This window comes from Hyperoodon ampullatus (genome assembly GCF_949752795.1).
Source record: "Hyperoodon ampullatus genome assembly, chromosome: 9".
NCBI lineage: Eukaryota > Metazoa > Chordata > Mammalia > Artiodactyla > Ziphiidae > Hyperoodon > Hyperoodon ampullatus.
This window is the reverse complement of record NC_136922.1, coordinates 49,296,707-49,324,075: the sequence shown is the minus strand read 5'-3', so window position 1 is coordinate 49,324,075 and position 27,369 is coordinate 49,296,707. Positions and strand designations below refer to the sequence as shown.

At 40.2% G+C, this 27,369-nt stretch overlaps 1 protein-coding gene across 1 annotated transcript in view; it reads right to left on the bottom strand.

Moving 5' to 3' along the window:
- Window positions 1-27,369, bottom strand: part of SLC25A13 (solute carrier family 25 member 13) — a gene marked incomplete at both ends in the record, with an annotated part of 202,965 nt that overhangs the window by 25,864 nt on the left and 149,732 nt on the right. The window contains 1 exon segment of the mRNA XM_079712019.1: window positions 3,693-3,833. Coding sequence (XP_079568145.1) covers window positions 3,693-3,833 — 141 coding nt within the window.

The following is a 27,369-nucleotide window of genomic DNA, read 5'->3' as shown; positions in this document are numbered from 1 at the left end:
TCCCCCACGGGTACCAAGGGATGACTTTCTCTGTTAAATGCAGTGGGACAGAGGCCTTTGATTAGAAAACAGTAGATAGAGCTCATATTCCTTGGTGACTTTCCATGCTTTAGATGGAAATGTTTAATTTGTGATTACACAATCTGAAAACAATTTTCAACAAAGCTTGATGGATCTTTGCCACTATTGCTTCACTGACCATTTTTTGTTCTCAACAATAGCCATGAACTACTCCATTGCTTCATAAGCATGCATCTTTTAGTCTGTCTTAGCTGTGCTGCCAATTAATGTTAAATAAGTTCTATTCCATTCAGAAGGTATAATCTTTCTCCTCCTTAAAGCTCTGTTGGCTCCTAAGGAAAAGGTACCATTCAAAAGTAGATGTGTATCACTTTCTTAGATAAGAATTTATTTTACTTATACTCTAGGGGCTTATGTAATAAAACAAAAGTTACCTAGTGAAAGGGAAATACCACCTCACATATTCTTAAGTAGTACCTGTTGCAGATTTTTAAAAACTACATTATATCCAAACAGCTCTTTCAAAGGCAATTAATTATCCTGCCTTTACTTCAATCACCTACCTACTCTAGGTTATAACAATGTCTCTATAATGGGGGTTACTTTGTTTACAGAGTTCGCTCTTTCTGCTCTAAACTATTTCTAACGTTAGGAATGTGAAATGTTTACCACATCCACTTCTTTTTTTTCAGTTGTAAATGTATTTCTAAAGCAAGTATTCTAATTACCTTTTACTGGGAAGTTGCAGAATAGTTGGGTATTTTGCAAGTCAATTTAGGAGAAAAACAGAAAGCCTGGTTAAGTCCAATTAAGTGAGGTTGAGCACTGCAGGTCTAAACACACAGACAGAGCCTACACTCAACCCCTCCTGGGTCCCGCATTGTCATGTTAACAACAGGAAACAAAAGGTCCAAGGGAGGGAAAAGGAAGATTACCTGTCCCACCTTAAACTAGGATAGAAGTTCTCTTTTTCAAGACCCACCCAGAGGGACACATATCAGATTTAAAAGTATTAGTCACCACAGGTCATTTGCATTTTTCTACCCAACCAAGACTAGGAACAGAGAAAAGCTTTACCACTGAAGAGCGCTATCTGGAGGAAAACAAACAAACAAACAAACAACGTAGTAAACTACATAGCAATGTTAAAGCTGTGATGCCCCTAAAAGGTGGGATCTAGAACCACTAAAGTGATTTCTGACCATGGAGGGGTGTGAGGCAAGGTAGGTGAGCCTGGAGAAAGGAAACTTACAAGAAACAAAACCTGAGGTTAGAAGGTGGGATAAAACAGATGAGGATGAGCTAGGGTGATAACACAAGACCAATGAGACTGAGTGGAGAGGGGAACTCTGCTGAATCAAGTCCAGCCTCGCAGGTCTCAGGGAGTTTAGCTGATGATACCAACGGCCAGCAGAATGGAGGAGACCGCCTGCCAGGTCACTCTCTCGCAATGCAATCAAGTTTCCAGAAGCTCAAAGCTCAAATTGTTAGTGACTTCACCTGGTAATTACCAATACACCAAAAGCAGTGTTTTGAAAGGCAGCACCCAGGCCTGTGGAATGCCTCTGAACTAGATTAAACCACCAGGCTAGTAATTAAACTAACTTTATATGGGAGAGGTCTCTTGCTCAAACTTGAGCAATCCTGCTCATTTCAGGAAAGCCATTTTAGTACAAAAGTGGAAACAAGAAACTTCTGAGCCTCAATTTCAGCTCAGATACCACCGTTGGCACCTCTATTCTCCTAACTACTAAATTAGGAGACCAACTACTTCCAAGGGGTGTTAAAGGGGATTAAGATTATGAAACACTGTGAAGATGAAAAGGACTAAAACTCAGTCTTGTTTCACTTGCAGGTAGTTTAACAGTCTCTGTTTCTGTGTCAGCAAACAAGTTTTTACCATTTTATCCATATAGACATTTCGATAGCAGTCACTGCCATAGTACCTAAGTGCCTTTTACCAGACAACCCACTGAAAGACTGCTTGGCAGCTTGTCAAACTGACATGCTGCTACATCGTGTGATAGCCTGCAAGAGACTAAAAATTCAGAAGAGAAGATGATTTTTCTTCAAATTGATGAATGCTATGCCTCATGACAATACTGTTTATTTCTTACAGCTGGATAACAATTTGGTAAATGAAACAGCTATCATGTTGTGTTCCACTGCACAATCACCTCGAGCATTTTAAGTGCTACTTAAAAAAAATCAGCATGTTTATTCCTAAACACTACAAGATGCCTAAATATAAGGCAAGGTTCCCCCAAAAAACTAACCTCAGAGAAGAGGATGTTACATAATATTTGATCCTCACAAAGTCTCAGATCTTGGGGTACTCTTCCAACCACTTGACCTTGAGAAGTACAGAGCTCTATTTGTGGAAGGCAGATTTACCTGAAACAACCTCAATTATTACTAATACTGGATGTTTACCAAGGTCACCTAAAAAACTGAGTTAAAAAGAAAAGGGTAAAGAAGGATTCCTGGGGAATACTTTTACAAATGCTGTGCTGAATGTCAGAGCAAGGCATTTAAAGTTCACTCTAAAAAGCAATATATTACATATGGGACCACTATATATCCATTCAGGATAAATTGGGAATAGAAAAGAAAGAAAGCAACTGTCGTAATGTTATGTGCCTGTGGGACAAAATTTCTAGGGACAATATTGCACAGAGTCCAAAAGTGACTTCCTCTTGACAGCTTGGAACGAAAATGAAGACGATGGACTTTGCAAAACCATGTGAATGGCTGATTTAAAATGTGGTTAAGTGGTGATCAAGACGCTGATTCAAAATTCATATGAGAAACTTGAATAAAATATTTCTTGATATGTGTGTATAGAAAAAAGCAATATTAATTTTATGTAATGTGATTTTATATATCTATGTGTCAATAAATGAAAACCAACATTTTAAGTAGTTGTTTGACTTACCTTCCTATATCCCTAAAGGTTTACTTATTCAAGTTGGCCATGAAACATTTTTTTTTAATCTTCTCATTGAAAAACGGTGAACACCTTATATCTGATGAAGCCTTATAACAGGGCATATATGAAGCTAATTCTAGTTCATTACAACTTCTTTGGTAGAAGAGTGTAAATAACAAATTTCAAGAATTTTCTATAATTTTGGTTTTGCGATCATTCTGAAAAACTGTTTTCTGAATGATAAATGGTTAAGATGCAAAATAATTATGAAAAGGCACACATAGGGATAGGTTTGGAATGTACAGGATCAGAACATAAATTCCTGATCTGGTATGGGCTTCGCGCGCGTAGGTAAACTGAGCTCAGCCCATCTCCCGAAAGATGGTGCCCTGTGATCCTGGCAGCTATCTTTCATAGACAACAGCACTGAGAATTAGGTTTTTATATCAGTAACAGATCCAAACAAAACTCCACCCAGTGCTGCGGCAAAGAGCTGTGCACTGAACAGTGTCTGTGGGGGGTCATGACATCATACTCATCCTTGATTTATGTTTTCTAAGGACAGTTATTTGGCAGATGGCAGGAAAGGACACCTCCTTCTAACTGGCATGAAGGTACCCTATGAGCTCCAGCAGAAGATCTTCTCTATGTATAGAAATGTGAGCAATCAATTTCATGCCTATGAGCAGTTACTAGTTTAGGAGATGAGCATATACTCAAATAAATGACTGAAAAGAGTTACCTTGTAGATCCCAAAGAAGCCCAGGTCCCTTAGGACAGACAGAGCACTGACTCGGGGACCAGTGGTGATTTCTCCAGCCACCTGCAAACGGATCTTGACAATTTCCAAAGGATTTGTGAAAATCACCTGGGAGCCTCCTGCCTAAAAGGGAGAAAAAGAAAAGATTTAGTATAAAGCAAGGTGGCTCAGAAAGAGATGAGTGATTCTCTTCAAAGGAGCTCAGAACAGTCTATTCTCAATAGACTGTAGTTTCAATCCTTGTCCCATCAATTAAAACAGCGATTATGAGTTTGAATCAAAATATAGTTACTGCCTGGGAGGACCTGGGTCAGGCTCTATTTCCTTCATGTGGAGGGTGAAAGAGAGCAAAGACCAGAGACTTAGCCCAACACAGAGAGGCTTCTTTTGGCCTCACCCAAGTCCTCACACTAAAATGACAAGCATTCCTTGAAGCACAATCAACTGCCGCCACAGGACTCAAAGCCAAGCACACAAAGGCAGCCATAAAATGACAGTCAAGTGGTATCCAAATAAAGAGACACGAATCTGCCTGTCAGAACAGGAGGGGGGCAGAGAGGACACAGGCTCTCGCATGATGTACTTCATAATTCTGTCAATATTTCAACAATTGCCAGAGGACATGCAAACTTAGATGAAAGCTATTTTTTCTTCTCTTAAAAAATCAGATCGCTCATCAAACACCATTTTATGGACTTATGTATTATATTTACGTATTATCTGTGTATAGAATTGCTCTTTTCATACAAGATAAATGTCAAAGTAGTAAAAATATGCATTAAATCAATTACAGTCCAAACTTTGAACAATGTGTGTTCATTCCAGCAAATGGCTGGGTGCCTCACCTCTAAGATCATCAGTGGAAATCTCTAAAGTGCACACTATAAGGGGAATTTTAAGCTAGCTATTTTGAAGCTAAGCCTATATTTATTATAAGCAATTACATTCTTACTGTACTTCAACTTGTTATTCCTTGTCTCAAATATAGTTTTATATCATCCGAACTAACGCTGACATAGAATGTACTTCAGAATCTCCATTATACAGCGACGTCACCGAACCAGACCACAGACATGGTGCTGACATTTACAGCTTAGCAGATGCTATCATGGTAACATGCACAGTTTGGGTCAATATCATACCAAACTACTTCTTGCCAGATCCTCTGATCCTATCAACCAACGTGCGTGCCTTCACAAAATGGCTTGTGCTAATCAAAACCAGCTGTAAGGATGGTCTTTAAAGTACTGTTTAATACCTGGAAATAAAAATTAGAAACATAAACATGCACTGGGAAGGGATAGATTAAATGCATTTGAGTATGTTCCTGAAATGAGATATTATGCTGCCAATAAAAATAAGGTGAGAAATGTTCAATACACATTGTGAAGTAAAGACTCTCAGATGCGTAAATGCATGTATGCTTCTCCTGCTGCTATCCCTGACCATCATGTAGAAGAGACACACCAATGTAGTGCTTTTGAGGTGGTGGGTTACAGATTTCTTTTCTGCTGTGTTTTTTGTTTCTTCTGCATAGATCATGTGTTACTTCTATAAAGGAGTTATGTAGCAGTATGCATTTTTATCTAATATGAGCAGCAACGTTAACCAAAAAAAACAAAGAAAAATGTTCATCCTTTTAACTCTCTCAACCAAATCGTTTTTCCATTTTTACCAACTTGATACCATAGTCAAGATACATTTGTTCCTAAAAACAGACTAGGATTTTCCCTCTCTCCACACATTCAAACTATGGAGAAGGCAGTATTCCCCTGTGTTTAGACTGCCACAGGCTCCCTCTCTGTACTTGCTTAAATCATGTTTCACCCATCACCTTCGTCTCTCCTGAGTGACTCTACAGAAGTGGTAGGAAAAACCTGGGTTGTATTCACGAAAAGGCCCACAAAAGGCCCTTCTAAAGTGGGAGGGAGAGGCTGGTGTGTTCTTCTGGTCCACACGAAGCCATTCTGCTTCCACTGCTCCCAGGGCTCAGAAGAGCCATGCTTTGTTCCCAGGCTGTTGTGACCCGCAGGCAGGTGGGAAGACCAACCCCTGCAGCCCTTGAGTATTTTGTGAGTTGGCACCTGCATCTTTCCAAGCGACACGGAGGGGGTTGCTGACGGGAGGCAAAATGAAGAGATGAAAAGGACCTGGCCTAGTAACAGCACTGAGGGTACAGCAGGGATTATGTCTGTGCTTCTGGACCTGAGTTCTCATGTTGTGAAAATGAATACAATTTAAAAAATTGTTTCATGGGGCAGAAGTGCTGGGAAAGATTCGCTGAGTTGGAATTAACCTGAGGCTGACTTTTAAAAGCTCAGAAGTGGGTAAGACTGTGTCTACCATGGGTAGAATGGCGAGCAGTCAGCGTACATATACATGGATCTTCTTGAAGAACAGAACAGGAACGCGACGCACACTCACCAAGTGCTGCCAACAGCGGCAAAGGGGCGGTTGAGTATCACATGTGACAACTGATCCTCAGTCACTACTGGTCGTACCATCTCACTTGTTATGAGGATCAAAGAGATGGCGAATGTACAGCAGCCGGCACGGTGCTCAAACAGTGACTCCAAACACATTGGTTTCCTCTCCTCTAGCTCCTAAACTGATGGCTCTCCTCCCTGGTGGCATGTTACAACTGCTTGCAGAGCTTTTCAAACATAGTGACTTCTTGATCTTACTCCTGATAAATAAGATTTCTACATTTGCCCCTTCCTATGTGATTAAAATGTGTGGTGAGAGTTGAGAATCATTTCACTTCACTGCATCATCTCTAGACTGCCTTTCAACCCTGAGAGGCTGCTTAAAGGGCTTAAAGCTGTGATTTCTAATTCCAGTTTTCTACATTCTTTCAGAGAGTAACATTTATATGTTTTACATCTGATCTCATAACAAACCTTTTATACATCTCCAAGTGGTAGCATTATTAAAGGGTATGATTGTTAGGTATAGAATTGTTATCTTATTCATTATCTGATATCATAACTAATACCCACAAAAGTTAATATTATATGCAATAAAACAAGAAATTATACTCAACTCCCTTGACTCCAAGCCAACTGACAGATACCAATCTTTTAGCATCGCACAGTGAAGTCTGTCTAATCACTAAGGATGAAGCAAAAGCTCCCTTCAGAGAGCTGCAGGGAACAGAGGCAGTGGGAAGAAAGAGTGCAGTGATACTAGGAAAAAAATAATGTCGCACTAGTTACCTCTGGTGGGCTCAGAAAGAAAGAACCTACAGACTCAAAGTGGCACATTGTAGAGGGGCTGAAGATGAATCGGCTCTTTGGAGTCAAGCTGGAAGGAAATGAGAGACTCCAAGGCACCAAGAGAAGATGCTTATCATCGGATGCATGATGTCTGGGCACCATCACGACTTGATCGCTGAGCAGTGCACCACTGCTGCTCTTCAGCCTCCTGGTCTATTATCCATTCACAGTACCTTACCCACGTCCCTCCTCTGCAGAGATCAAAGCTGAATCTGCAGACAGTGGACAGGAACACCTATTGTGCACGTGATGTCTCTGTGTCCCTCATCACTTGAAGGCTCTGGCTGTGTGAAGACACTGCTTTTTGTATGTGGGCAATTTTGTCACAAATCATTTCCCTGTGGCTTTCTGGAGTCTGTGACAAGTAGGCCAGGTGACGATTTTCCATACAGGAACTGGCTCCGTGTGGCATATTATGTTTACAGTGGGGAGACTGACTTGTCTTCAGGTTTCTCAGTATCGTCTTTGTGACTGAAATCTTAGTTGCTATTCAGTATCTGGATCCATCTAAAGAGAAACACATATACCTATTGCAGGCTCACTTCTCCTACTTGATTGTTCATTCATATATTTATCCACCAAGTATTTATAAGCAATCATGTTCAAAGTTTGTCCTAGCAACAATAAAGACACAAGATGAGTGAGAAAGAATTCCTGTTCTCAAGGAGTTTGAAACAGGAGTAGAGATAATAAATATTCCTTAAGCATCCATCATAGGCTATTAGAGTGTTGCTTTGCATGTATACATATCTTCAGTCTACTCAAAACATATGTTTTTCCAGATTTTACATAAGAGGAAATTGAGGCATAGAAAGATTAAAGCAACTATTACGGGCTGCACTGTGTTCCACCAAAATTCATATACTGAAGTCTTAGCCCTCAGTACCTCAGAATGTGACTGTATTTGAAGATAGGACCTTTTAAGAGGTAATTAAGGTAAAATGAAATCCTATGAGTAAGCCCTAATTCAACGTGACTGGTGTCCTTACAACGAGAGGAAATTGAGATATACAGAGGAAGGACCATGTGAGGCAGAGTAAGAAGGCGGCCATCTTCAAGCCAAGAAAAGGAGCCTCAGAAGAAACCAACCCTGCTGACACCTTGGTCTTCAACTTCCAGCCTCCAGAAACGTGAGAAAATAAACTTATGTTAAGTCACCCAGTCTGTGGTATTCTGCTATGGCAGCTCTAGCAAACTAATACAGCAACTTACCCTTAGGGCTACACAACCAGCAAGCAGAGGAAAGACTGAGTCCAAGAAATATACTCCTTATGAATACAAAAAATGGCACGTGAGAAAAGATAAGTGAGATAAGAGCTGAAGTCCAGACACATTGCCATGGCAATTCAAAGGAGGGAGAGATTTCTGCTGACTGGGATAATCTGGGGAGGTGCTAAAACACATAAGAGAATGCATCAACTGGTGACTGAAGTGCAATTAGGATCTAGGTAATCCAGGCAAGGAATGACACAAAGCAACAGTGACAAGAGCTTGCTACACTTAGAGGGTAAAGAGACCCAGCACCACATCTGTCCGAAGAGATTTTAATTAGAATGATAATTATGAGGAGATCAACATTATTGTCCCGTAGCATTTACTGAGTAGTTACTATGTACCAGGAATCGTGCTAAGAGCTTTGTAAGAAATTTCTCTTTTGGTCCTCATAATGTCATAAGGTAGGTAATAATATTATTCCAGTTTTATAAGTGAGCAACCAAGGCTGAAAAGAGGTTACGTAACTTGCCTGAGGTCACACAGCTAGGAACGTGGAGCCTGGATTCAAAGCTAGACCTGCTGGATGCCAGAGCCTGAGCATTTATTTCCACTGCTTATCATGGCAGCATGGAAGAATCATTGCTTCAGATGGCCTGGAAGGGGTATGAAAGAGGATGGTGAAAAATAAGACTAATGGGGCCAAATCACGGAAGGCCTAGAATGTTACACTCGGGAATGGGGCTGCCTTCTGGGGAAGTGCCTTTGTGTGGGCCTGTGGTGGGAAGAGAGCTGGCAAATGACGCTTAGGAGCTGGAGGGTGCTGTGACTAGTATTTATGTCTCAGAAAGATGACCGGGCACAGAGGGGAGAGGTTATTAGGAGGGAGAGCCCTGGGGCAGGAGTAAAAGTTAGGGTTTTAGCAGACTAGGTGAGAGCGGAAAAAAGGCCAGAATTAGAACAATTACATTGGTAATGAAGTAGGGGGTGGGCGGATGCAACAGAGATCAGCAGGGCTTGGATGCTGAATGTGGGGCAAAAGGAGTGGGTAGGGTTGAAGAAAGGAACAGAGTTTTTGCATATATGTAAAAGGGGGGAACAAAAGAACCTAAAGAGATGATACATCCAGAAGGCAATAGAAGGGTGTGTTGGGAATTAAGGACTGAGACACAGATGAGGGCGTCACCCCACATATGTGCTAACTGAAGGCAGGAGCTTGTATGGGGTGGGAGGAAGACAAAACACCAAGAGTGGAGACCGAAGAAGTGATGACAATCTTCTGCTATACACCACAGTGCACACTGATGCAGGCTCAGAAGTCAAGAAAGTCAAGATTCCCAAAGGGAGAAGAAGGCCAACAGTGGCTGCTGACACGAGGAAGAGGAGGTGAAGTCCAGCACATGGGGTGCTCTGTGATAAGGGATGGGATGCTGAGGAATTAGAGAGCTCCTGTAAGCTACATTTCTCCAGGGAAGTGGAAAAGAGAGAATGATAGTCATTTATATGGAAGCAAGCAAAGTAGAATGAAAATTTAGGGAATTAAGGAGAAAAGATCTAGGGAGAGTGAAAAGATAGAACTGGGGATAATTGTGTTTCGCTTAAGCAAAACAGCACAAGTTCTGAGTGGAGGAGGAGGAAGAGTGGAAGGTAGTTTTGTAAAGCTGGCAGATTTGCTTTAATGACACATACAGAGTTGTGGGATGATTTTGTTTCAGAGCAGAAACTACTGGTCTTAAGTCTCACTATACAGGCTTCAAAGATAAAGAAAAGAGAATCAAATGGATCAGGATTTGGTATAAGGAACCACAACTAAAGTTCTGAAGCATAAACCAAATCAACAACAAAAGAGCCCTCAGAAGCAACAGTAAAATTATACTCTGGCTCTCAAGTAGAAGTTATGGTGAAGCCAGTCTGATTTGCAACACAGACAAGAGGATGAAGCAGCTAATGACGTCTAAGGATGAGCCCAATGCAACTGCTCATGCCTTCTGTCCCTCAACTCGAAACAGGCTGTTAGATGCAGCACACAGCCAGTGTTTAAACACTGAGTAGGGCTGTTTTATCTGTGCCCGCCCCAGGGTACCCAGAGCCATGGGCAGCTCCACAGTGGTTCTCTAGGTTCTCTATTAAGAGCCGACTGTATGCACAGGACTGTAGGTGAGGAATGATTCAGTTTGGTGCTATGTGGACTCTTACCCAGGCTATTATCAGGTACTGAACAAGAATATTTTATTGCCTACTTATATTGAATACCTGCATCAGTGTGACAAAAAATTCTGTAGCATTAAAAAAAAAAATAGAGCCCGACATTCAAAAACATTATATATCTTTAGAGGAGAAATATGAAACTGCTACACCAAAAAATAAAAACTTACACATTGGGCTTCCCTGGTGGCGCAGTGGTTGAGAGTCCGCCTGCCGATGCAGGGGACACAGGTTCGTGCCCCAGTCCGGGAAGATCCCACATGCCGCGGAGCGGCTGGGCCCGTGAGCCATGGCCGCTGAGCCTGCACGTCCGGAGCATGTGCCCCGCAACAGGAGAGGCCACAACAGTGAGAGGCCCGTGTACCGCAAAAAAAAACAAAACAAAACAAAACAAAACAAAAACTTACACATTAACTTTTTTCTTTTTTAACAAGTGGCATTAACAAGAAATAACCTAATATGAAATGTATAGAACTGAAATGAAGAAAAATATCGATTTTTAAAATACAAAGGGCATACAGATTGAATACTAGAGAAACAAGTATTGTTCTTAAACTGGGAGACTCAATGTTATAAAGGTGTCATTTGGTTTGTAAATTAATTTTAAATGCAAATGTAAAAAATGTCGATTTCCTATAAATGAATGTAATAGTCCAAGGTTGTAAAGGTGTCAATTTTTTCATAAACTAATTTAAAATTCAGAGCAGTCTTCCTAAATAAAATCCCAACCAGGTTTCATGAAGATGTTTGAAGACAGGAATATTCTGAACAAAAAGTCACGTGGAGAATCCTGTGCCACATTAACACACATTTATAGTGTCGGTAACTTTTAAAATTTAGCCAAGACTAGATAAATGAAAAGATCCAGATATGCAAATGCTTCAGAGACACTGAAGTCCATAAAGAAATATGGAAGAGAGGTTTTCTCCCAGGTACAATATCACTGATTTTCATCAGATGCATCAAGTTTTTCTCTGTAGATTAGTCAATAAATCATGAGGAAGCCCGGCCAATAGGAGGTAAAATCCCCCAATCATGCCAAATCTGCATCCTTGAGGAATATTTCAGACTCAGAAATGTATAACTAGTGATCTATTTTCCATTTTATTCAAATGGGCTCAGAAAATAATTACACTAGTGTGGGTTTTACCTAAATATAGCACAGTGGTTCAGCATAGGAGCAACTGAATCAGAGAAACCTGGATTTTAATTCAGGCTTCATAATTTCCTTGTATGTGACCTTGGACAAATTCTTCAAACTTACTAAGACTTAGATTCTTTATTTATATCAAAGAGATGAAAGCATTTCACAGACTCATTGTGAGGACTAAATAAAGTAGCGTGTACCACAGCTAGCACAGTGCCTGACACAGAGCAGCTGCTTGAGAAATGGGGGACACCGCTGGGAGTCAGTATGGCCCATGGTTGACAGCCTGGGCTCTGACAAACTTCTTAACCTACACACTCCAAACTTATTTCACCTGTAAAATGGGCACAGGGACATTAATGCTCTTCATGCTTTCAACGTGCCAACTCCAGAGGCAGGTATATAGGAGTGAACAAAACTGACAAAGATCCCCACCCTCAGGGAGCCCATATTCTAGCTGTTATTTATAGGATTATGTGAGGAGTAAATGGAAACAAGTATATAAAGCACTGAGTCCAGTGCCTAGCACACCACAGTGCTCAATCAGTGGTACTGATTACCATTAATAAATACATGACGAAACCCTGTTTAGGTGAATTTAGTTTAGCAAACTCCTTCAAAGCCAGGACAATTGAGTTTTCAAATTTTTCTTTCCCTAGAAACTTGCAAATTAAACTTTCTCTCTGAGGAAAGCACAGTCACACTGAAGACTGGTAGGAAGCAGCTATATCAGATAAAAAAGGAAAAAAAAGGAAGAAAAGAACTCACGTGGGACTTCTCTGGTGGCGCAGGGGTTAAGAATCTGCCTGCCAATGCAGGCGATAAGGGTTCGAGCCAGGGGAAGATCCCACATACCACGGAGCAACTAAGCCCATGCACCACAACTACTGGACCTGTGCTCTAGAGCCTGCAAGCCACAACTACTGATCCCACGCGCCACAAATACTGAAGCCTGCACACCTAGTGCCCGCGTTCCACAACAAAGACAAACCACTGCAATGAGAAGCCCGTGCACTGCAACAAAGAGTAGCCCCTGCTCGCTGCAACTAGAGAAAGCCCGTGTGCAGCAACAAAGACCCAACACAGCCAAAAATAAATAAATTAATTAAAAAAAAAAAGAACTCATGTGAGTGAGTGATGTCGTAGAGCTCGACATAACCAGATGGTTTTTATTTAACTTAAATTCATTCAATTTTATTTAATTAAATTCAAGATGACATTCAATAAATTGTGGGTATTTTAAATTCTGAAAATTTGTTACTGAGAAATGGTTAATAATCATGTCCCGGTAAAAATGACAACGGCCAGATAGATAACCCGCATCATTTACAACACCATGTTTGTGGACTGATCTCTGTTCCATTTAGGTGTGGGCTGCCCTCAACACTGGCAAGCCACTTTGGAAATGTGCACTGCTGATCACAAAAGGGACCAAGAGAGAGACTAGATAGGGTATAGTATAGAAGATTCCCCACTGCTGAAAATGACGCACCGTGCACTCCTTCTAACCAGGTAATACAACTGCTTGAAGGAAAAGGTAACAAAATCACCCTTAATGTTCCAGATCAAGTCCTAATATTTGGACTTTAAAACTATCCCAAGTGGATGCTAGGCACCTCATCTTGCCACCAGTACAAATGAAAGTGCCCATTCTCCGTATGACAGTTCTAGCTGCGTGAGTCCTGTCTAAAGTCCATGATCTTCATAAATTCACCTTTGCATTCAGGAGGGCTGAGAGCAACCAGAAAGGGAAGCAGGGCTGTGGAAGCTACAACTATGTCAGCATGAAGCCCGAGCACCAAGCTTCTCAGGTGAATGGCACTCTTATCAACACAAAGCATCACTCTTTCCAAATGCTCGAATTTTTCACATGATATGGTCCTCAGGGCTTGAAGTAAAATATAGGTTTTTTTCTTCTAATGCCCCCTTTCTGAAATGGGCTAGACAGATAGTCTGCAAAGAACCTGAAATGTGGCTTCTATCATAGCTTTTGCTCAGTGCCCAGGTGCTTCTGTAAGCTTGATTTTTTCTTCTCTATCTCCCACTTTTGTCACCCAAATTCCTTTTGCCATATTATGTAATGATTAACTTCATCGTTAACACTTCTGCATAGTTAACTTTATTGAGGGAAGTGATACTTCTTTCTTAAAAGTAGAATTTCAAGAAATCAAATATTTAGAAAGGCAACATAATCCAGAATCTTAATGTACTGCCCAATTTCTCTAAGTATTCCAAGAACAGTGATCTTCAAAAAAATGATCTTAACATACTTTAGGTCCAATGATTGTGAACAAGTAAGTTTTAAAGTTACATGGGATTAGGGAATTCCCTGGCGGTCTACTAGTTAGGAGTCTGCGCTTTCACTGCCAGGGCCAGGTTCAATCCCTGGCTGGGGAACTAAGATCCACAAGCCACGTGGCATGGCCCCCCAACAACAACAAAAAAGTTACAAGGAAATTAAAAATGACTTGCCAAGGTCGTCTGCTCACTATTACAATCACAGGACATATCAGCAGCCTAAGTACATGATCTAGAAGACCAGCTCAGGAACCCCAGTTCATATTTCCCTATAATCCATTTTTTCTCACCTGTTATGAACTAAACAAGCCTTTCTCTAATGCTTCTTTAGGGACTGGGTGGGGGTCGAGTCAAAAGAACTCACAAGATGAAAAAGCCCTTGTGACTCCTGCCCCTCCCCCCACCATTCTCGGCAACAGTCTTGAGAATATGCAGAGAATACTAACAGTCTTGCATGTAACAACAACAAAAAATCGATTCTGTCATCAATCTGCTGTCCACAGAAAACGTAGCAGTGTATTTTTTTTTAAATAGTGTTATTCCTGCTATATTTTAAACTAAAAGCATTAACTATAACTGTAATTTAATCACCTCCCTTTAATTTGAATTCACATGGTAGATACTTATAGCTACTTAAAAAATTAAGTGGCAAAATGTATATGAAGAATATGTATCTTGATATTCTAATTATGCTCAATTGAATGTACTTAGATTTAAAGTGCTTTTCACAAGTGACATGTGCTAAGAATATCTAATTGCACAGTGACATTCTAAAATGTGTTCTTAAATGTGTCAAAAATAGATTAATATGAAGATATGGAATTTAATTTTTTTAAACTAAAACCCAAGTACATTATTTTGATTATTTTGATACAAATAAAATTGTAACTACAAAAAAAGGTCTACACTAGTAAACGTCTAATGATTTACATTACATATAAAATGAATACTCAAGTGATAATGGAATGTGATATCTGAATAAATTGGAAAACAGATTTCTTAAGAAATCTAAGCTTCAACATATTTTCCATTTACTCTCTACTCCAATGTTAAATGGAGACATGAAAATAATTTGTACGCAGTGCGGGTATTATCACGGTCTATAAAGATCACATGTACAAAACAGATATTCTGCAAATAACAGTGGGTGAATTAAATTAAAATACAGTGCCCAATAGCACTCAGCTGCTGTTCACAAATACTGAAGACAGGCAGGTGCTCAGCAACCTCACAGAGAAGCTGGCAAACGTGAGAGGCATGAGGCCGAGATGCCACTCACTCTATCAAGCTCTGAAGGGAAAGTGTCAGACCCAGTGCCCTCACGAGGGGTCATCACCCTGCTTCAGTCAAGAACTTGAGTCCTTATTGCAGTTGAGAAAAGAATCTTTATCTTAACCCCTAGTGTTATGGGCTGCATTGTGTCCCTCCAAAATTCATATGCTGAAGACCTAACCCTGTACTTCTGATGTGACTGTATTTGGAGAGAGGCTTTAAAGAGGTAATTAAGGTAAAATGAGGTCATATGGGTGTGCCCTAATTCAACATGACTGGAGTCCTTAGAAGAAGAGATCAGGATAAAGACAACACACAGATTGAGGGGTAACCATGTGAGGACACAGTGAGAAAATGGCCACCTGCAAGCAAAGGAGAGAGGCTTCAGAAGAAAATCAAACCTGCAGACACCTTGATCTTGGACTTCCTGCTTTTATAAGTGTGAGAAAAAAAAATTCTGTTGTTTAAGCCATGCAGCCCGTGGCATTTTGTTATGGCAGCCCTAAAAACGAATACACCTAGTTAAACTGACTAAATGCATGCCTCTAACACAAAGCAGTATGGGATTTTCTCCTTTGATTTGATGTGTAAATTAAGCTCTTAAGTAAAAAAATTCTGTGACTTGACTGTTAAGAACTTTGAAAATAGATTCTCACCACTTAACTGTTTTTGAGACAGATACCAAATTGAAATTTCCTATTCTTAATTTCTTAACTACATGGTAAGAGAGAAAAAGGGTACTCTGTTTACATGTTTTACGAATACTAAGTTTCAAATTTTCAACTTCATAGGGTTTTAACAGGCCTATAGAAGCCTGGCCAAGAAACCAAAGTGGAATCTGTTCAACTGACATTAAAAAGTAATTAAGTTACAGAGCTGTCAAATACATTCACATTTGGGCTCTGCCTATTATACATGTCTATTTTGACTACTACTACCAGAATTTCTTAATGATTTACAGACCTTCAATGTCTAAAGTATCTTAACTGTATGAAAGCTGTGACCGAATCTTTGTTCATATCTTCATATCATAACAAACCCCTCCCCTATTTATTAGAAAACCAGAAGGATGGTTCAGCGTTTGAACTGTGTTGAGTCAAATAACTCCGAGACTTTCACAAAGAAGGGGAAGGGAGGAAAACAGAAGAGAGACATCTGGCTGGCTCAGTGTCTATCACGAGATGAACTTGCTTCTAGTAAGATGACATTTCTGAGCCATCAAAGGCAGCCCTTAGCCAGGTAGGCCAGTGCTATGAACCCTTACTGTCATCAGATACCTTTTATTTTTGCTCCAAGTTCAAGTAAAAGTATGGAGAAAGAACTTTTCATAGAAGGAGGCAGGCCATAGAATTCTTATCGCAGCCCAGTGCCTTAGTCCTATCCCCCAGAAGACTTACTGGGCAAACTGTGATGGAGCAAAATTATTTTCATAATCCTCCAAAATCCAGAGTTTAATTAAGGTTCACTCTTGGAGTTGCATCTTCTATGGGTTTAGAAAAATGTTTAACAACATATTACCATCATTATAATATCATACAGAGTATTTTCACTGCCCTAAAAATCCTCTGTGCTCTGCCTGTTCATCCCTCGCTCCCCCCCAACTCCTGGCAACAACTGATCCTTCTGCTGTCTCCATAGTTTTGCCTTTCCCAGAATGTCCTATAGTTAGAACCATACAGTTTGTAGCAGCTGTAAAGGTTTTTGCTGAAAACATAAGTTTTCAACTTCTTTGGGTAAATACCAAGGAATGCAATTATTGGATCTTACTATGAGAGTATGTTTAGTTTTGTAAGAAACTTCCAAACTGTCTTCCAAAGTGGCTGCACCATTTTGCATTCCTACCAGCAACAAATGAGAGTTCCTGTTGCTCCACATCCTCACCAGCCTTTGATACCGTCAGTGTTCTGGATTTCACCCATTCTAAAAGGCGTATAGTGGTATCTCACTGTTGTTAGTCTTTTTTTTAAAGCCACTCTTTTATATGATTCCTTCACGATTCTGACATAATTTCACATGTTAACCATTCGATAACGTCTTTTCTACTAAGACCATAAGCAATAATGAATAAGTTATACCAAGTGCCCCAAGTTGTTTATCTTCATCCTGTTCTTAAGGTTCTGCATATATTTGTGCGTTAGTTTATTTACCATTTTTAGAAATGAAGCCAAATAAAATAAATAGAAGCTTTTTGGCTCCTTTCCTGAGTGACCAATGAAAACATTACTTGTGAAACATCCTGGGTATGTACATATGTAGGCATGTTACAGCTATTCCTTAAGGTCCATCACTTCCTGTGCCCTGCTCCAATCTCTGGAGGCATTGTGTCTTCACTGCCCATCTATAAGGAAGGTAACAGCAACAGAGTGTATCAAATGACTACCCTATGTTTACTGCCCTCATCACCAACACCTTCTAGTCAAGCATTTATTCATTCCACAACTATTTTTAAGCTTCTCCCATGTGTCAGACACAAGGCTAGATACAGAGCATAACAGTGAGACAGGAGTCCTGTCCTGCACATTTATAGATGTCTCAGTTCCATCAACATTTACCCAAGGTCCCCAGGATACAATTAGCTGTCAGCACAGTTATAAAGGAAAAGCTCAAGTGGCAAAGCAGGACCACATTTGACAAAGACAACAGGTCATACATAATACCTGATATAGTCTCTAAGCCTTGCAGTCAGTAGAGCTGGAAGTCAGGGATAAAGCATTAAGTACAGATTAAGAAAACTTATGATATGAGAATTGAAGAATTATGGGCAGTTTCTTTTGCTTTGTTTTCTACCCTAGCTTTAATATGGTTATTTTTTTCTTAATAATCACAATTATAACATATGTTGAAAGACAGAAAATGTTTATGATATGAATTTGACTAAAATACGTATATTTGGGGACTTCCCTGATGGCACAGTGGTTAAGACTCCACACTCCCAATGCAGGGGACCCGGGTTCAATCCCTGGACAGGGAACTAGATCCCACATGCATGCTGCAACTAAGAGTTTGCATGCTGCAACTAAGGAGCCGGCAAGCCGCAACTAAGAAGCCCACGAACCGCAACTAACGAACTCATGTGCCGCAACTAAGGAGCTGGCGAGCCATAACTAAGGAGCCGGTGAGCTACAACTAAGGAGCCCACGAGCCACAGCTAAGACCTGGTGCAACCAAATAAATAAATAAATATTAAATAAATAAATAAAATAAAATATGGATGTTGGGTACTATTTTCATTTGTAAAAATACAGAAATGAATGAAAAGTATCTTAAATAATGTAAAGCTTATGAAACAAGGATAAGTTAATTCACTAGAATCGTGTTGGAAGTCATCTATTAAACTATAAATTACCATTGGGGGGAAAAAACCTTACAATATGATCTTACATTTTGGGGGTATGCAAAAAAATCTCCCAGAGATACTCCAAATAATAATAACAAAATTTGAAAACAATGTAACTAACCATTAGATTTTCATTAAACTACAAATAAATTATAATGATGTTAAGCATTAAAAAAATAATAACCTTATTTCCATAGCATCATTATAACACATAATAAATCATGGCTACCTGACACGTTACACAGCAGCCTCACAGAAATACAACTTAATGACTGAGCCTCATATCATTCTATATTTATTAAGTAGTATATGTGCACAGAGACTTTCAGAGAAAACTACACCATGAGGCCACATCTCCACAGAAAACCCTGGGAAGAGAAAGATCACAAAAGTATGACTTAAATCCACTTGAGGCACTCTGACTCAACCACTCTGATTGCCAGAGCATATGTGTTCATTACATGAGGAAATTTTCTTCCTGGTTTGATATGACTGGGTTTGAAATCTCAAGTGATTTCAAGCTCAGACATAAGGAATAAGGCTTTGGGTATATTTTATAACAAAAGTACCTAAACTACTATTCACAGGATACTTACAGAATTCAAGCTAAAACCAAAATGGTACAAGAAGGGTTTGAACACATTTATAAATAGTTGAAACAAATGGATTTGTTAAGCAAAGTTATTAATATCTGGGTGGGTCATGACTACTGCTCTACAACCGGGCACACAAAGATGAGGAATGCCAATCAAATTTCCTCTCAAAAATTAAATGAAAAACAAAACAAAATGGAGCAATTAGCTAGGGCTGAGGATGAAAAGAAGCTGAAGATCATACTGTAGGGTGAGCGCCCAGCTGGCCAGTAAAAGCATGACAGGAATTCTTGAGGAAGTGAACACCATGAGGACGAGAAGAAATGGATCAGTGAAGTAAAAAGATGCACAGAACACTGACAACACCAAATGCTGGCAAGGATGTGGAGCAACAGAACTCTCGTTCCTTGCTGGTAGGGATGCAAAATGGTACAGCCACTTCGGAAGACAGCTTGGAGGTTTCTTATAAAACTAAACATACTCTTACAGTAAGATCCAACAATTGCACTCCTTGGTATTTACCCAAAGGAGTTGAAAACTTACGTTTTCAACAAAAACCTGGCACAAGGTTCTTTACGGCAGTTTTATTTACAAGTGCCAAAACTTGGAAGAAACCAAGATGTCCTTCAGTAAGTGAACAGATAAATAAACTGTGGTACACTCAAAGAAATATTACTGAGTGCTGAAAAGAAATGAGCTATGAGGCCATGAAAAGACATGAAGGAACCTTAAATGCACATTACTAAGTGAAAGGAGTCAATCTGCAAGGACTACAAAACTGTATGGTTCCAAACATAAGACATTCTGGAAAAGGTAAAACCATGGAGACAGTACAAAGATCAACGGTTGCTAGGGGTGGGGCAGGGAGGCAGAGCACAGAGGATTTTCAGGGCAGTGAGAACACTCTGCATGGTATTATAATGATGGATATATGTCATACATTTGTCCAAGCCCGTAGAATGCATGACACCATGAATGGACCCTAAGGTAAACTATGGACTTTGAATGACTAATGTGCCAATGTAGATTCATCAACTGTAACAAATGTACCACTCTGGTGGGGATGCTGGTAATGGGGAGGCTATGCGCGTGTGGGGACAGGGGGTATATGGGAAATCTCTGTATCTTTCTCTCAAAATTGTGAATCAAAAACTGCTCTTCAGAAAGTAAAGTGTTAAAAAAATATGCAGAGAGATGCAAAGTCCCTGTGAGAGAGACCAAGAAGGCCCAGAGGAAATAGAGAAAGTTGCCAGTGCACAGAGCTGCCTCAATTCTCAAGCGCCTTTGATTTCATTTCAGGTACACCCTTCAGGGAGACTTTCATTTAGTTATTGCTTTTCTTTAGTGAGTTTCTGCTCCCTTCAACCAAGAGCAATGTGGGACAGGAATGGGTTCCAGAATCAGCAACAGGTCCTTGGAGAAGACATGTGATTAACTATGAAATCTTCATAAAGTGGAGGGCAATGAGGATGTTCCCATCCTACAACACTGCTTACTGAACCCTCCAGTGGTAGTTTAAGGATTCTTGGCTACTCTTCTCATTGAGAGGTAGAGTCTAATTTCTCTCCTCTTTTTTTTTTTTTTTTTTTTGTGGTACGCGGGCCTCTCACTGTTGTGGCCTCTCCCGTTGCGGAGCACAGGCTCCGGATGCGCAGGCTCAGCGGCCATGACTCACGGGCCCAGCCGCTCCGCGGCATGTGGGATCCTCCCAGACCGGGCCACGAACCCGTGTCCCCTGCATCAGCAGGCGGACTCTCAACCACTGCGCCACCAGGGAAGCCCTAATTTCTCTCCTCTTGAATCCAGGCTGGGCTAAGTGGCTTGTTTGACCAGTAGAATGCAGAAGAAGTGCTACTGAAAGCTAGGTCATAAGAAGTTTTGCAGTTTCTGCCCAGGACTCTTAGAATGCCTGCTTGTGGGAAGCTTTCTTAGAATCAAGCAGCCGAGGTTTGAAAAGTTCAAGGTACATAATAGAGGAACGCAGTAGGTGCTCTGGACCACAGCCCCAGCTGCTCCCAGGCAACAGTGAGCATCACCGCCAGCCCAAGTGTGAGCCATCCTGCACATCTATTCCAGTGGAGCCTTCAGATGATTCCAGCCCCAGCTGCTGTCTGCCTGTCACCACATGGAGATCACAAAGGAGAACTGCCCAGGTGAACCCAGTCAGCCCACAGAACCAGGAGAGATAATAATAAATTGCTGTTTGAAGCCACTAAGTTGTACGATGACTTGTTATACGATAGATAACTAGAACACCTCTCCTCCTCAGTGATAGAGAAACACTGAAATCATTCCCATTAGGGAGAAGAGGAGGAGCGGGGACAGTAAGGCAGGTAGGGAACGTGTGTATTGGCAGTGGGGAGGGTTACAATTTTAAATTTACTCAGTATTCGTCATGAGTTTAAATGGTAGGATTGAAGAAATGACTTTAGCGAAGAAACTCCAAGTTACATAACACTTGGTTAAATAAATATACCATTCCAACTATATTTATATAAAATCATATATATCCACACATCTATAAGACATACTCATTGTATGCCAGCCACATTATAGCATTTGAAAGTAATATTCCCATTTACTATTCTTTTCTTCCAAGCAAGGCATTAGTAAGAAAAAAATGCAAAGGCATCAGTATGGGAATCATTGGGTCTATGTTCCTGTAGCACTGGGTCAGAATGAAGCATCCAAAAGCAAACATTCATCTTGCTTAGGGATACACTCAGATGTCACAAAAAGTATAAAAAACAGGCATGGGAATGAAAAACACCAATTTCAGGATGGTTTTATCTCTTGGGAGATGAGGGAGGATAAAGCTATTGGGACAGGTAAATATAAGAGGGCCTCTGGGTGCATTTGTCAAGTTTGACATCTTAAACTAAGTGTCCGGCACATGGGTGTGTCTTTTTGTTTTACAATCATAAAAATTAACTGCAATTGAACGTAATGCAAAAAAAAAAAAAAAAAACCAGTTATAAAAACGTTCCTTAAGGGCTCCCCTGGTGGCGCAGTGGTTGAGAGTCCACCTGCCGATGCAGGGGCCAAGGGTTCGTGCCCCGGTCCGGGAAGATCCCACATGCCGCAGAGCGGCTGGGCCCGTGAGCCATGGCCGCTGAGCCTGCACGTCCGGAGCCTGTGCTCAATGGGAGAGGCCACAACAGTGAGAGGTCTGCGTACCGCGAAACAAAACAAAACAAAACAAAAATTCCTTAAAAATGGTATCTGGGGCTTCCCTGGTGGCGCAGTGGTTGAGAGTCTGCTTGCCGATGCAGGAAACACGGGTTCGTGCCCCAGTCCGGGAAGATCCCACATGCTGCGGAGCGGCTAGGCCCGTGAGCCATGGCCGCTGGGCCTGCGCATCCGGAGCCTGTGCTCCGCAACGGGAGAGGCCACAACAGTGAGAGGCCCGCGTACCACAAAAAAAAAAAAAAAAAATGGTATCTGATACATGGCTGTACAAACAAGCAAAAAATACCATGTATATGAGAATCACCACAATAATGGGAACATAGGCCACAATATTAGGGTCACACTTACTTGCAGGGAAGAGCAATTAAGATTGCTCTTCATGCCATGTTTTTCCATGGTGATATTCTCACCAATCCCTTTCAGAACCAGTGATGTGAGCATGTCAATTATTCTTCCCACTTAAAATGAATATAAGCTCCCATAAGCATTAGATATACTTACACATATACCCACACCCAAATGCACATGTATGTATCTCGACAGAAAAATTACCAATAGCATTTTTCACAGAACTAGAACAAAAAATCTTAAAATTTGTATGGCGACACAAAGGACCCCGAATAGCCACAGCAATCTTGAGAAAGAAAAACGGAGCTGGAGGAATCAGGCTCCCAGACTTCAGATTAAACTACAAAGCTATAGTCATCAAAACAGTATGGTACTGGCACAAAAAAAGAAATATAGATCAATGGAACAGGATAGAAAACTCAGAAATAAACCCAAGCACCTATGACCAATTAATCTATGACAAAGGTGGCAAGACCATACAATGGAGAAAAGACAGTCTCTTCAATAAATGGTGCTGGGAAAACTGGACAGCTACACGTAAAAACATGAAATTAGAACATTCTTTAACGCCATACACAAAAATAAACTCAATATGGATCAAAGACCTAAATTTAAGACCGGACACTATAAAACTCTAAGAGGAAAACGCAGGCAGAACACTCTTTGACATAAATTGCAGCAATATCTTTTTTGATACGTCTCCTAGAGTAATGGAAATAAAAACAAACAAATGGGACCTAATGAAACTCAAAAGCTTTTGCACAGCAAAGGAAACCATAAACAAAATGAAAAGACAATCCACAGAATGGGCGAAAATATTTGCAAACAATGCAACTGACAAGGGATTAATCTCCAAAATTTACAAACAGCTCATGCGGCTCAATATCAAAAAAACAAACAACTCAATCATAAAATGGGCAGAAGATCTAAACAGACATTTCTCCAGAGAAGACATACAGATGGCCAAGAGGCACATAAAAAGATGCTCAACACTGCTAATTAGTAGAGAAATGCAAATCTAAACTACAATGAAATATCAACTCACACTAGTCAGAATGGCCATCATCACAAAACCTACAGATAATAAATGCCGGATAGAGTGTGGAGAAGAGGGAACCTTCCTACACTGTTGGTGGGAATGTAAATTGGTACAGCCACTATGGAGAACAGTATGGAGGTTCCTTAAAAAACTAAAAATAGAGCAACCATATGATCTAGCAATCCCACTCCTGGGCATATATCCGGAGAAAAACATGGTTTGAAAGGATACATGCACCACAATGTTCACTGCAGTGCTGTTTACAATAGCCAAGACATGGAAGCAACCTAAATGTCCATCAACAGGTGAATGGATAAAGAAGATGTGGTACATATATACAATGGAATATTACTCAGTCATTAAAAGAATGAAATAATGCCATTTGCAGCAACATGGATGGACCTAGAGATAATCACACTAAGTGAAGTAAGTCAGAGAAAGACAAATATCATAGGATATCACTTATGTGTGGAATCTAAAAAAAAAAAAAAAAAAAAGATACAAATGAACTTACTCACAAAACAGAAACAGACTCACAGACTTAGAGAAGGAACTTATGGTTACCGGGGGGAGGAACAGATTGGGAATTGGGGATTGACATGTACACACTACTATATTTAAAATAGGTAACCAACAAGGACCTACTGTATAGCACAGGAAACTGTGCTTGATACTCTATAATAACCTAAATGGGAAAAGAATCTGAAAAAGAATAGATACATGTATATGTATAACTGAATCACTTTGCTGTATACCCGAAACTAACACCACATTGTTGATCAACTATATTCCAATATAAAATTAAAATAAAAAAGAAAGAAAAATACAGTGGATCCATTATCAAAGGACTATTGTTCAGGAAGCATGTTCACTTGTGTTTCCAAAAATTATTATGGAATACTATTAATTTTTATTGGTACACAAATAATTTTTACTAAATACAAGCTTTATAAGACAGAGGTTTATCCTTTTTTGACATATTTTCCCACCCAGTGAATATCATTTCTTTTCTTTTCATTTCAATGTAGATTTTCATGCCAAATAAATTAATCATATTTATATCTTCCCTGAAACCAGTCATGGCACCATTTGTATTTCCTTATCGGTCAAGCTTAAGATCAAAGGATCAAAAACTAAAGATCCCAGTGCCCCCAGGAGTTCAACCCTCTATTCCACTAGAGGCATAGAAGACTTACTTTGTAGAATTTAAGGACTGTAACCTACAGACCACATGGTATTACATATGTTATTTTTTCTTAAAGTAGCAGCAATACTGCAATCACAACAACGTACTCAGAGGTAACATGTCAGGTTTAAAGTCACTGGGAACCTAACTGGAGATGGGTAGTGGTGACAGGCCCTCTGTCCTCTGCCCCATTTACTGGGAGCCTCCACCGTTGCTGACAGTGACCTCCCTAAGTCACATCTCCCTCCAGGGCTGAGCTCCTGACCGAGGAAAGGAAAGAAAGGATGGAAAAAACAGAAGGTATATATCTTGTGCAGGAACACCTGAGGCTCCAGGTCTTTGTCAAAGACCTAAACTCCTACAACTTGTCAAAACTGTTGTCAAACAAGTTGTCAAAACTCCTAAAACTCCTAGTCTAATTCAGAAAGTAGAAAACCAACTTATGCAGAAAACACAAACCACAAGACACCTTTCAGAATGAGAGTTTATAAACCCCAGTCTTGGCACCTAGTGTAGCCTTGAGCCGTGCTGAATATATCACCACTGTTAAGTGTCAATCTACAAAAATGCTCAGAAAACTGGTCAAATTTTTAATAGTGCTCTAAACTAGTGCAAAAAGTAAGTTTAATGCTAGATTCATCCTTTTACATACACCAATGAAACAAGAGTATTTAAAAAGAGTTTTTTAAGCTCTTCAGTCACAGATTTCATTATATCAAAAATTAATGAATGAGATCAATTTTATTCTTTTTCCTCCAACATTTTCCTTCAAATTTACTATCAGTCTTGTTGTTTTTCTAAAGAAAAAAAATAATAAAATAAGCCTTAGTTTAGCTAGGAGACGATTAAGGTTAGCAGACAAGGACCTCCTTGCATCTTTTCCCTGTTTTTGTAGAAAACAGATTATAAAATAAACAAAAAAGCCATCTTCAAAGAAATCAGCAGTTGAGGTTTTAAATGCAAAAGTTAGCCATATTCCTAATTCTCGGTGATAATAAAGTAAGGTGACCTCCCCAGGGACTTAAAAGGCAATGCCTGGCAATGCTTGGGTGAACTAAGGGGAACTGCCCATGCAACACTACCTTTTAAACCCTCTGTAGTCCTAACTGGACAGTGAGGCAGAGGTACTCACAAGGACTCTCTAAGGAGGTGTGTGACTGGCTCTGAACGACAGGGACAACAACTCTGTCAGAGCCTGCAGAGAAAGATGCTGCTACTGCTTTAAAAACACATGCTGAAGTGGAACCAGCCATCCCACTACCCATATATCTAAAGGACCTGGATTGTTTGCCACCAACAGAATTACTTACCTGAGAAATAAACTCTTACTTCTCAAAGCAATGACTCGGGGGGAGGGAGGAGTAGGGGGGAGTCAAAACAGGAGACTTGAAACACTGAGGACCACTGTCTCCCCACCTTTGAGATGAAGGACGGCAAACCTCACTTCACAGATATTTTAAGTAGCTGTAAAGCCCCAGTGGCTCCAATTTTAAGCCTGTGTTTAGATCAGGTTTGAAAAGGGCTGCACCACTTTGCAATAACTAGGCACCATGTCTGATGCCAATCGGTGCTTTGTGTTTGAAATGGGCGACCACATACGAGAAAACAAGACCACCTACAGCAGACGATACGTGCCACGACCAATCTCCTTGGCACCCAGGCCTGTGTGCGGGCAAAATGCTTTCATTATAAAGAAAATAAACCTCAAGATTATTGCCAAAATCTTGAGTAGTATCACATAGTTAGTTTTCCATTTTAAATTCTTAGAGAGATATGTAATCATGTCTTCTCAGAAAGTTTAAAACCTGACTTCTAAAAAAACCCCAAACCCCCCTGACCTACTGAAATGCCCTACTCTCTCGGGACCCTTGTAATAGCTTCAAGGATGGACTTAGGTATAGCCCATGGTTATGCCTATAGAAAATTAGAAAATCTAGTTATTCAACTGGAAACTACAGTTGTTTTAAAGGACGAGTACTTACCGGCAAGAGCCATTTCTGCAACTCCTAATATTCTTTTTGATTTTTATTGTGTGCCCTTTTTATTTAGGACATTAAAGGCTCCCTTTTTCCATCCTGAATGCTCCTAAAGTTACAGGACAAGGGGATCTTACCTGGCCGTCTCTGACAGGTCAGTGATCAAACAGAAAGTCAGGCTGTAGCCAAATTCCGTCCATCTCTTAAGAATTACCAGGAGCTAGGACTCTGTAGCTCCTGCTATATTCAGGGAACCCCATTCAATGTTAGGACAATAAGCCCTCTCCAGGCAAAGGTTTAATATTCTCGGGTGTTTTCCCCAACTTCTAAACTCAAGGACTTTTCAAGAAAAGATCATTTTATGAACACCATTTCCTGCACAGAACAAGTGAATTAAAAAAAAAAAAAAAAGTGACCTCATCTTTTGTACAAGAAACACAGGTGTAGATGGAAAATATACCAATATTTATTGCCCTAGTGATCAAAGACCGTTTATTTAACCAACCTTATCTTTAAATAGCACCAGTCTTTGTATAAGAGTTTAACTTACTTAAGGCATTTACATTCACATGAACAAACCTG